The sequence below is a fragment of the Triticum urartu genome, chromosome 5 (genome assembly GCF_003073215.2).
Source record: "Triticum urartu cultivar G1812 chromosome 5, Tu2.1, whole genome shotgun sequence".
NCBI classification, from domain to species: domain Eukaryota; kingdom Viridiplantae; phylum Streptophyta; class Magnoliopsida; order Poales; family Poaceae; genus Triticum; species Triticum urartu.
The window spans coordinates 359,456,106-359,467,594 of record NC_053026.1 but is presented as its reverse complement, the minus strand read 5'-3'; the positions used below and the strand labels follow the sequence as shown (position 1 = coordinate 359,467,594).

At 40.9% G+C, this 11,489-nt stretch overlaps 1 protein-coding gene across 2 annotated transcripts; it reads right to left on the bottom strand.

Moving 5' to 3' along the window:
• Positions 1-333: 333 nt before the first annotated feature.
• LOC125509002 (transcription factor TGAL7-like) lies at positions 334-9,421 on the bottom strand. 2 transcript variants are annotated; one of them, XM_048673839.1, is made up of 12 exons: positions 9,405-9,421; positions 9,115-9,287; positions 8,354-8,454; positions 7,801-7,865; positions 7,517-7,699; positions 7,320-7,406; positions 6,971-7,030; positions 6,144-6,221; positions 5,977-6,034; positions 5,557-5,825; positions 1,512-1,739; positions 334-890 (listed from the first exon to the last, which is right to left on the bottom strand). In XM_048673839.1, the coding sequence occupies exons 2-12, from the start codon at positions 9,216-9,218 to the stop codon at positions 720-722; spliced, it is 1,404 nt and encodes a 467-aa protein (XP_048529796.1). In that variant the 5' UTR covers positions 9,219-9,287; positions 9,405-9,421; the 3' UTR covers positions 334-719. The 2 variants fall into 2 exon arrangements, with proteins under 2 accessions (XP_048529796.1, XP_048529795.1); XM_048673838.1 differs by lacking the exon at positions 9,405-9,421 and having other exon boundaries at positions 9,115-9,392.
• Positions 9,422-11,489: the final 2,068 nt, after the last annotated feature.

The window sequence follows — 11,489 nt, the reverse complement described above, 5'->3', positions numbered from 1 at the left end:
CTCGTCCGGCTAAATGTGCACACGTTTGCTTCGAGCTTATCGTGTGAGATGGGTTCCCCTATCGCACACAGGTAGCCCATATGGTGTGTGATGCACCCCCCATATCGCACACCATGGCAAGACGTCAATTTGCATATAATGTGCATTAGAGATTTTTAACCGCGTGCAATGGATGGATCTGCACTAGTGTGAAAAGCTTTGGGCTAGGAGAACATTTCAACCTCTACTCACTTTTGTGGGAAATAAAATAGTTGGTGAACATTTTGAACTTTTTCTCAAAAGTTTTCATGGTGACGGTTTGTTTCAGAATAAAATATTAACCATTCAGCATGCTAATCAAGGAACTCAGACATATAATGCTATGACTTTCTTGCAAACATCCGACAGACCATATCCAACTCAATTTTGCTCTAGATGAACTTAAATTATCCAATGGTTGCTGAAAATCAGTTAGCTAGGAAGAAAAATGGTTGGAATCAAGTCACCACACTAATACCCTAGCATTCTTCTCTGGCTAGCAGCTAACACTGTATGTACACCTTACAAAATTAAGTTGCAAGTTCCACATGTGCAGACCGACCGAGAGCTGAACTCCCACACGTGCATGCACGCACACCCTCTCTCCCAGTGTGCATGCATGCATATGCTGGATCTTAATAAATTAAGCTAAATCTCGCAATCAGTCGACCGCTGCTGTTGCTTCTGCCCATGGTCTTCTTCTACGGCGCCGGCGGGCCCTGCTCGTCGTGCCGTGGCCTGGCAGCCCAGAGGGTGCTGACGGCGCGGAGGCGGTGGAAGTAGTCGGCGATGGCGACAAAGCAGCAGGCGGCCTGTCGGACCGTCAGCATGCCGTGCAGCTTGTGCAGGGTCTGCTGCCTCAGCCCATCTGCCTGCAGCACGCAGAAGGAAGAAACACTGTTAGTAGTTAACTTGGACAATCATTCATGTACACTTGAACAGTGCTAATCGAGAGAAAACGTCGACTTCCGAACGGTTCCATCAAGTGGCAACATAGGATCATGTGGGAGATGATAAACTACGTATGGGCCGGTTCGGTCGATCTGCCAGGATCACTCTATAATCAAGCTTGCTGCTACTTTTTCCTGCACATTAATTCTGCAAGATCATGATGTCCCAACTCCTCCATCTTGTCATCCCCCAGTTTCTATGTTAACGTGCGTCCGTTCGTACGTCTGCAGCGTCTAGGCACACGTGTGTGTGTGTGGATGGACGGGCCGGGGGCTTCGACCTCCTTCCAAATTTGACTTGGTGCAACGCGTCTGGCAGCTGCTGGCTAGCTAGGTTTCGCCTAACCTAAATTCGTCCGGCCGGCCATGCCGTGCATGCTGATCCCAAGTTCCCAACAACCATGCATGATGACGCAGTGCACGCGTGTGGATGATGCTGGCCGTACGTTCGTCTCACGTCCTAATTAGGGTCTGGTAGTGGGCCCCAGACGCAGTCTGATGCTGACGTGACGTACGCATCACATGTGATCATATACTACGCACCTGCCTGACGATGGCTTCCATGGAGGAGATCTTGTTGAGGGCGAGGGACATGTGGCCCATGAAGTTGCCGCCGGCGGCCTCCGGGGAGGCGATGGTGTCGGAGAGGGAGTGCTGGAGGGTCCCCATGGTGTGGTTCAGCGACTCCTCCGTCTCCTGCACCCACCGCTGGAGGTTGTAGATTCCCAGGAGCTGCCCCTCTGACAGCGACTCCACTTGCTTCAACATTACCTGCATTAGTTAATTATTTATTAAGTAATCCATCATATACAGTTAAGCGTATATCACTTTTGAATATTTAGCCCAATTAGTTGAGAGCATTTGTGAAATTATGGACAGTATATAATATGGTTTAGGTTTAGCTATATATAGATGTACTAAGCAATTACCAGAAATTAGATGCTTAGCTTCTAAATATATATTGAAAGTAAATATCTCTATTCTCCACAAAAATGGAAAACAAAAATATATATGGTCCATGCTGGAAAACAGAAATTAATGAGCTAGGTACGCGTGTAGTGCACTTCTTTGAAGGAAAGTGTAGAGCACATTTCATCAACACATATACATGATTTACCCATTCCATCTGGAATATGTATAGAGTAAGCTCAAAAAACAACCTAATATATGCTGAAAAGTCCACATGAAAAGACGCTCAAAACTACGTGATGTTCTCTTTTTGAGAATCTTGTTGCAGGTGATCTTCTTGGGCCGAGTTTTATATATACACACGCTTCTAGGATATATGTGCCTACATATAAACCTTCTAGAAGGCCAATGATATGGGAAAGGATCACAGTTCAGTGAGAAAACATGATTAACATTTTTCTTTATCTAAAATCGGTGCATTTTTTGTTGTCATTACAAAATTATTATGCAGGATTTTGGAACATGGAAGTTTTATCTCAAAGAAGGTCTCGAAATTACTAGACTCCGAGCAAAGCAAAAGAAAGCTGATTTGATTAGCAGTTGGATTGAATAGAATCTCTAATTTTATCATGTTTCCCAAAACTGGTGTTGGTTGATCCTTTTAGATCGGCTTCTTGTAGCCTATGTAATATGTAATTTGTTTTATTTATTAATATAGAAAATACCGTAGAACGATTGTTCTACGGTTTCGGCTAAAAAAAATCATTTGGGAGAAGACGGTGTGGAAAATAAAGTTAGACTGATCAATTCACACACATGACCCATAAACTGAACTGCTAAATATTTGGTATATGCGCTCTTTTGATCTGAAATTTTCTCACGCCGAACCGTATTTCACTAGCTAATATGTTTTGGGCATTTGAATATACTGCTCGCTGGACAGTATAGACCACGTACAAAAGCATGATAGTCAGTTTAAAAATCCATTTTTTATATACGTCTAACACGAAATATGTGCAGTTCCTGGTTTCAGCATGGCCAAGAATGTTTTCTTTGTAGAATATAAGTGAACAGCAGAAGAATCACTATGAGATTTGGAAAACCGTCCCCATCACACATCTAACTTCTCCTACACATGTTTCTGTCCAATATTACCTACTCCCCAATCAATCCATTGTGTCTCAACAATGCACATGCATCCAAAAGCTAACCTTGTTTTTTTCCTTCCTCAGTTTCAACTATTCCATCAAGTATATATTGGATCCTCAGCAAAACCTTTTCAGTTTTTGGAATAAGTTAAGGGACCTCTGGAGTTGTTGACCATGTAATTAGAGCGGGGAAAATTAAGATGTGTTTTAGCTTTTCCAAAGCCGGCCTAGAGTTGCTGGAGAATGCAAGTAAGACCAGGCGCACATTAGCTAAAAAGGGCAAGGGAGACATTATTGGAAATTCATTTTGATGGGAAAAAAAGTTGGAGGTGGTGACTCAACCTAACATGTCTTTAGGTTTAAACTAGCACACACACTTTTCCCAAAATGTATGTTTGTACTTGATGTTTCTCACACACAAAATTGTACATAAATGAATGGAATTTTGAGGGGTCGGGGGGGGGGGGGGGGGGGGGGGGGGGGGGGGTCAGAAAAGTCAGGGTTTTATGATTTTGGAGGTGAAAAAACATAGGTAGAACTATATGCCATAACGTTTGTGTTTTTAACCATGCACATAAATCTTTTAAGTGTCTAGATCGAATTGATTCTTGCGACATCATGGCGAGATCGAAATGTAATTGAAACAATCAACTAGAGACATATAGTGTGGTAGGTTCGAAGTGGCATGTTTCCTGAGTGAATTGATCAAGGGAAATGAAATTAGGGTATTGTATAGATCAAGACTTGACATATGTATTGATATTTGAAGGATTAGTTGACCTTATGAGGGGGGGGGGGGGGGGATACCACATATAATAAGGAAGAATCTTTCATCAGCTTTGAGATGATTAATTAGTTCTTCATATAAAATGGGATCTATATGTTTCCATTTTATAGCCGAGTTAGTTACAATATGGTTGCAAGAACTAAATCCCATTTGCCGCGAAACAATATGAAAACTAAAAACATAATAGCTGATGAATAAACTGCATGCTTCCAGCCCACTATATTGTTTGCAAATGTTATTCATATGTATTGCCTAGACCATGAGACACTTCTTGACAGTTTTGCACTATATGAGCTTGTTTGGTTAAAGGAGATTAAGAAACAAAGTAATGTTTTCAAAGTTTGCAATCAGAAATTCCCATCTAATATAAACAAATGGCTTTATAACATACTGTTACAATACGGTATTTCAAGTCCCAATGGTAAATACATGGTTAACCATATTTGGCCGAGACTCTAAAAGGGAGTAGTAGGGGAATCAGGGACATTAGGCTCTCGCCTTACTAAATTAAACCTACCGTGGACCGAGCTTTTAACAAAGCTTAAAATAAGGAATAAGTTGGCATGATATCAACTAGATGCACCATTTATTTTTTGGGGACAAAATTAGTCTTTCTAGCTGCATCCTAAATCGAAGGGGAGCCTTGGTGCAGCGGTACAACTTTTGCCTTGTGATTATGAGGTCATGGCCGGTTCAAGTCTTGGAAACAACCTTTTGTAGAAATGCAGCGAATGGCTGCTACAAAATAACCAAAGTGTACGGACCCTTCTGCGGACCCCGTGCAAGCGGGAGCTACGTGCAATGGGTTGCCCTTTTAGCTGCATCCTAAATCGCATGATCTGTCTAACTGCAGGGCTAAATCCATTACCATAATGTTTATTGTGTTATATTTTCACATTTAGGGATCGAGACAAGCCCCAAGCTGATGGGTAATAAGGCTGAAATCTACAAGCTCATAATCCCATGAAAACCCTCTTTAGAAATTCAAAAGAACATTTTTTTTTCATAAATCATAGCCCTACCCCCCCCCCCTTCTAAAAATGGACCAACTAGGTCTAGCCCTTGATGGCATTTTTTTTAATAGAAGAAACAACCTGAGCACCACGGGGGGAGTTGAGACTCGAACCCGGGTGGACTGTTTGTGCGCTCCCGTACAACTGACCAACGGAGCAACGCGCTGCTCTCCCATGCCCCCTCCTGTCTCTGCTTCTCTGAAGCATCGTGGTTGACGACTCTTCCCCACAACCTGATCTAATGGATCTGCGGAAATCAACGCTCATGCTCCTTGTTGTGTCGCTGGAACCAATGTCACTGTGATGTGGATGTGGGCAAGGTACTTATTTCACTATACCTTTGTCTCGATCACCCAAACAAACAACATGAGGACACAAAAACCTAACAAACTAGACAAAGACTCTCACAAGCGCGAAGAGATCCGCCTTCTCTCTTGCCACCCGAGGACTGAATGGCAGAGATAGAACATGAAAAGTAATTGCACATCAAAATCTTTTTGCACTTCCTCTTCGCTCATCAAGGGCCCACAATTTGACCTCCTACACTTGCTTCCACAATCCTCCCTCCCCCCTCACCCAGAAAACCACATGGTTGAATACATACACTAGCTAGGAAATACTACCCGGAACATGATATTCAATTAAGCGAGAATAGCAACCCTTAGAGACCATCCTTGGTATTGAATGGCTAGGCCATTCCTTGCAAAATAATCAAACTGTTGTGTGCATACCTTGATGACCTCTGTGGGTCGAAACCCACCCAACCAAAGGAAGCAACGCTCTGCGGGGCTGGCCCACACACCACATAAGAGATGGAAGATGTCAGTCCTAGCAATCGCGGCCTTGAGGTTTAGCAACTCTTCATGATGTGCCATGGCACCACCGACCAACACCTGCACCTGGTTGTCCGGCGCATTGTCGTTCAACAATGCCCTGAGCTGGAAGATCAACTTGCTGTGCTCTTCCACCCATCTCCCATACTCCATGTCAAACATACCAGCTGTCCATCATAGATATCATGTGGAATATTAGAAATAATATCGAGTTGTTAACTAGTAAATGCATAATTAGAAACACATTTAAAGGATTGTTTTAGTAATTCGTAAAATTAAAGGGACTGATTGATTGGTTGGTTTTGAGTGTCTCATTACCAAATGAAGGGGCAGATGGAAGGCCTTGGTGGTGATCTCCAGTACCCAACAAGACACCCTGCAGTAGTTATTTTAGCATGGAGTTTGTCAGTTGTCACTAACTGATTGATAACTCTAGCTAGGAGAGTTAATAAAAAAAAGCAAGTGTTGCTTTCCGTTTTAGTTACCTGTACTCTTCCTGCTTGAACCTGTTGTTCGATCTGGCTTAGCCTAATCCTACTTGTCTCCAACTGTTGGATGTAAGCCTGAAGAATGAAGAGGTAATTACCTCTAATTAGTTCCTTACATAGTTACATATGCTGCATCAAGGCGTATGGTAGATGCACATTCTATTTCAGTTTTTGAACGTCCTGGATCTAGAAATATTCAAACAGCGCTTGATTGAAGAGTTCACTCAACGACATAGATAAGTTATTTTCCTTAAATATATCAGGAAGATGCATGGAAATTTGGTAGCATACAAAGCTTACTTTTCTGCTACTAAATTAGTCTAATTTCTATATCTGCTCGCACATAATAATGGGAGATAACTGGCACAAATAACCATAGGTCTTGAGGTGCTATATTAGTTTGTAGAGCCAACCAGCCACGGCATGATCAGAATATATTGCACCAGGGAATATCGAAACATAAATAGCGATAACACTCTTGGAAAGTACTAACATAGTTCTCTAGCTAGTTGGTGTGTCAAGTTCAAGAAAATAAAGATATCCCTGAGCACATAAGTCTGAAAGAAAGAGCCAAAAACTGCTACATCACAAATCTCATTTAATCACTACTAGCAGACAATGAAAACCCATTTATTTAGTGAAGGGAAAAGTATAGTTGACTAATGGCGGCGTTACTCGCATATGAACAGCGTATACACATATGTTTCGACCTTAATTAATGCCACATGTATTAATGTATGTTTATGAAGATATGTACATACAGAAATATATGCATGCATGATTTGTTTCTTTAAGTTACGGTGTTTCTTGGTTGACTGACTCACCTTCTTCCTGAGCCTACTTTTCCTGGCTGCCTCTCTATTCTGTGCAAGCCTCCTCAGTGTCTGCAACATGCACATATAAAATACACACACATGTCAAAGTCAAGAGTCATAACATATATATGCAGCTAGGGTTAACTACCATTTGTATGTATGTGTGTAGCCTGCCTGCCCTGTAGACAGTGACTATTCACCCTCTCCTAATTAGTTTTCTATAAGAAAACCTCTTCTAATTAGTTATGTTATTCTACCTTTAGACTAATTAAATTATTATGTTTCAAAATATTTACTATTTGTGAAGATTTTTCTTTAGAAAGGAGGCCTGCCCGAATCAGTAGCCTAGCTAGTTTACCTTAGGGTCCTGTGTTCTCCTGTTCCCTTCCCTATCTGGGTCTGTGCTAGATGATGTTGCACCCTTCCCACTGCTGGTTCCTTCCTTCTGCAAGCCACATTTGTTACAAAAACATGTGAGAGAAAGGGGGGACATTTCTACATATATTCTGCCTATACTTTTGTAGATAGGAAGGAAGAAATTGTAAAATAAGATACCTTGATGAGACTGGCACTGTTCTTGTTGTCCTTGGCTGAACCAGTCAGCAAGGGTGTTGCATTGGGGCCGCCGGCGGCACCTTGCAGCACCAGCTGCTGCTGCTGTTCAGGCCTCTTTGGAGACGCCTGCTGCGGGTTACCGCCATTAGCAAGCATGGCCGCCATGACTGCGCCGCCATTAATCTACACTTACAAACATATCACCACCACGCCATCCATGACAAATCAATTAAATTGACCGTATATATTGTGTAATTTGCGTGCATACGTACGCATATACGTACCTTTGCAGTAGGGTTAAGCGGCTCGGCGGCATGCATGGGCTGCGAGGGGAAGATGTTCAGAGTTTCTGCAAGTGGGAGTAGGATTGATTAACAAGGTGCTGCAACTCGTAGATAGAGAGAGATAGAGAAAAAGATGTTGCGTGGTGCTTTGGAAGCTAGCTATAGCTAGAAATATTGAGCGAATGGAATTAATCCAGAATTAACACTAATCGCTCTTGGAGAAAGTGCTTTCGATCTTAAATACATGTGGTACTTGTAACGCATGCTTCTGGGGCTGCAATTCAACAGGGTGCATGAGAAGGCGCAAATGGAAAGGAATGTGTGAGAAGAGGAAAGAAGGAATATTTATAGCTTCTTTAAGATCAAGTTCTTGCAAAGGGGGGAGACAGTCTGTTACATGTCACACTCTTCACACAGGAAGAATTACCAAATCCATACCAAGAAGGAACACATCATCAGGAACAAAACACACGAAACCAACAACAAATTAGACACAGAAAACTGGGTGATTAAGCATATGTATGTAAGTGGGTTTTTTTTTCCGAAAACTTACGTCGTTGTTCCTGAATCGACTGTGGATCATGACCATCTAGGTAGAGAAATATTGCCGTTTGATCGAAATCTGCCATGTCGTAGCTCGTCGACTCCTTGCTCCTAGAAAGGAAATTGGATGAGGAAACAAGCAATAGTCGGTAGTTGAATACATCAGGAAGCAAGTAGGAACACAACTTTTCTTTAATGGAGCAGATAGAAGAGTCGGTGTGTGAAATCCATTAAAAAAGTTTTGATCTTAGCTACTTGCTGAAAGGTACAAGGAAAAGAATTGTATCCTAATATTTGGAAAATTTGTTTCCTTCTTTCCTTATCTCAGCCCCTAAACTAATCACTAGATAAGTAATTTGACATAATGATCGAGTGCTGAACAGTTCCTCATATATGTCTGTGTATGAATTCTTCAAAGCCATCAAAAACCCAAACCCCACAAGATGTCAAATGACGGTAGAAGGATCTTGGTCGTTTTGCTAATTAAACTAGTTACCTCTATGCATAGGCACACAAGAAAAATTCTTCGGAGACTGACAAAATAAAATTAAACCTAGAGAGGAAGCGGGGGAAACCAAAAGGTGAGAACAGAGAACCAGAAGGAACAAATATCAGTATGGAGTTGGTGAATTCCTAGCTATTCTATGGAACCAAACAAGCAAAAGTGTGCTGTTCTTCTCTTTGCGTGGAGGCTGGGGGGAGACTCAAGGAGAGAACTCTGGAAAGGCCAAAAGAAGAGGGGAAAACGTAGAGCTCGTGTGATCAACTTACATGGAGGAAGAGGCGATCATCGGCGGTGGCGGGGCGCTCCGGAAGCCCAGGGGGAGCTCCGTGGGTTGGTGATGGTGGTGATCTTCTTCTCTGATGCCTCCCATGAAGCCCTTATGAAGGCTCTGACCATCCTCCACCTCGTCTCTCTCTCTCTCTTCACACTATGCACATCTCTAGCAAAAGGATACAAAATCAGACATTAATTGCAACTGACTTCTGTTTGCACTCTTCTTTTATACTTGGCACCAAAGATATAAAGAAAGGGCTGTAGCTTTTCGTCTGGAAGTCACCTAAAATCTCCCCCCTACTCCCCTTATCTTTTGACCAAGAGAGAAGAAGACTTTTAAGAGAGAGAGAGAGAGAGAGAGAGAGAGTTAAGGGTTGAGCAAATACTAGCTAGTCTGTATTAATTGGCAGATTGTGAGAAATTTTATTTCTACCATTCATAATTTGTTCTTCTCATTCTTAACACTTCCTATTCAAGTTTATATCAGTCTTGCCACTACATGTTTGCTAGTTTTTTTTTACCTAGCGATGTTGAGCCAAGATATTATTGGAGAGAATTTATTTAATTAATATTTCCTCGTTAAAAGCGTATATATAAGATTTGGGTGGCGATGTGTGCGGTCACATAGGGATCGACAAAGAAGATATGAAGATGTGCCGCCAATTGTAAAGAGGCTAAATCTCCTCCTTACTATAGCCTAATTATTGAGTGTGGTTTTCTGTAGATTGAGTTATATGGTACACCTTATCTTAGCCATCCATTTTGGCATCGCGATCCGTGCAGGAAAATCTGTCTTTTTTGCTTCTCTCAAATGAAACAACATATAAACTTCAAACTTTTCAGAACAATAAAAAATTCTAGCAATAATTTGAAAAAAAACTTTTGAATTTTTTTCATGTACTTTAAATGCTTAAATAATTTTTTATTAAAAAAGTCTCATTTTGTATATTTATGTCAAACCAAAAAGCCTGAATGCTTTTTCACACGTTGAAGTTCTAAAGTTTGTTTGATTTGCAAAGTTTGAAGTCCATATATTGTTTCATTTGAGAGAAACAAAAAAAATTACATAGTAAGTTGGAGAGCACAGATCTCAAAGCAATGTTGTTGGAGGGGTGAGGATAAGGGGTTACATGTAGCTCAACCTCCATAGGTGCTAATTATTTGAAAATGCAAGAAGATGATACAAAAAATTTAATGAAGGAGAGAGCCATAGGGGTGGGAACATATTAGTCCACATTGATCGTATTATTATTGGAAAAGATATGTTTGTCTTTTCTCTCCTTCTGTGACTACCCGTTAAATCTTATCATATCATTTTAGCCATTACTTCTTAATTCCATTAATAGAATCATTGTCGATGGTCACAGGTTTGTGAGATATATTGAGCACAAATTCAATTATTCGCTCCTCGCTATACTCATTTATAACGAATCTTGGGATGGGAGTTGTGTCCTTTAATGTGATCGACTAGGACCGTCAAAGGACAAGATGATACGCTAAAGATCGGAAAAGGATTAAACCCGGTCTCTTCTTAGTAGATGGAAGACTATGAGAACTTCCATTTGTGTAATCTCTCATTTTATTTTTTGTGTTTGCCACTTCGAGTTTAGGTTTATTTCATATTGGCCATTGTCATCTAATTCGAAAAGGTGCATCTAGTACCTTATTGGATTTTGACGTTTAATGAAAAATGGTCAAGAGACTATGTGTGAACTAAGTGTTATCAAATTTTAGTCCGAAAAGTTGAGGTTTAATCAAATTTATCAATGTCGATGCAAGAATTACATTGATCATGTACATAAGGGCCTATGTAGTCCAAAATATGAAGGTGGGTGCGATACAATAACTTTGTTGATGATACTCATCTATTACTAAACTCCCTTTGATCCAGAGCTTCCTGGTGCATTGTGGGTTGTGGGGTCGCTATGGCTTTGATACATCCATTTTGCATCATGTTTTTGAAGGAAATATGCCCTAGAGGCAATCATAAAGTTGTTATTTTATATTTCCTTATTCATGATAAATGTTTATTATTCATGCTAGAATTGTATTGATTGGAAACCTAAATACATATGTGAATACATAGACAAACATTGTGTCCCTAGTGAGCCTCTACTTGACTAGCTCATTGATCAAAGATGGTTAAGGTTTCCCGACCATGGACATGAGTTGTCATCTAATAACGGGATCACATCATTAGGAGAATGATGTGATGGACAAGACCCATCCGTTAGCTTAGCATATTGATTGTTCAGTTTTATTGCTATTGCTTTCTTCATGTCAAATACGTATTCCTTCGACTATGATATTATGCAACTCCCGGATACCGAAGGAATGCCTTATGTGCTATCAAACGTCACAACATAAC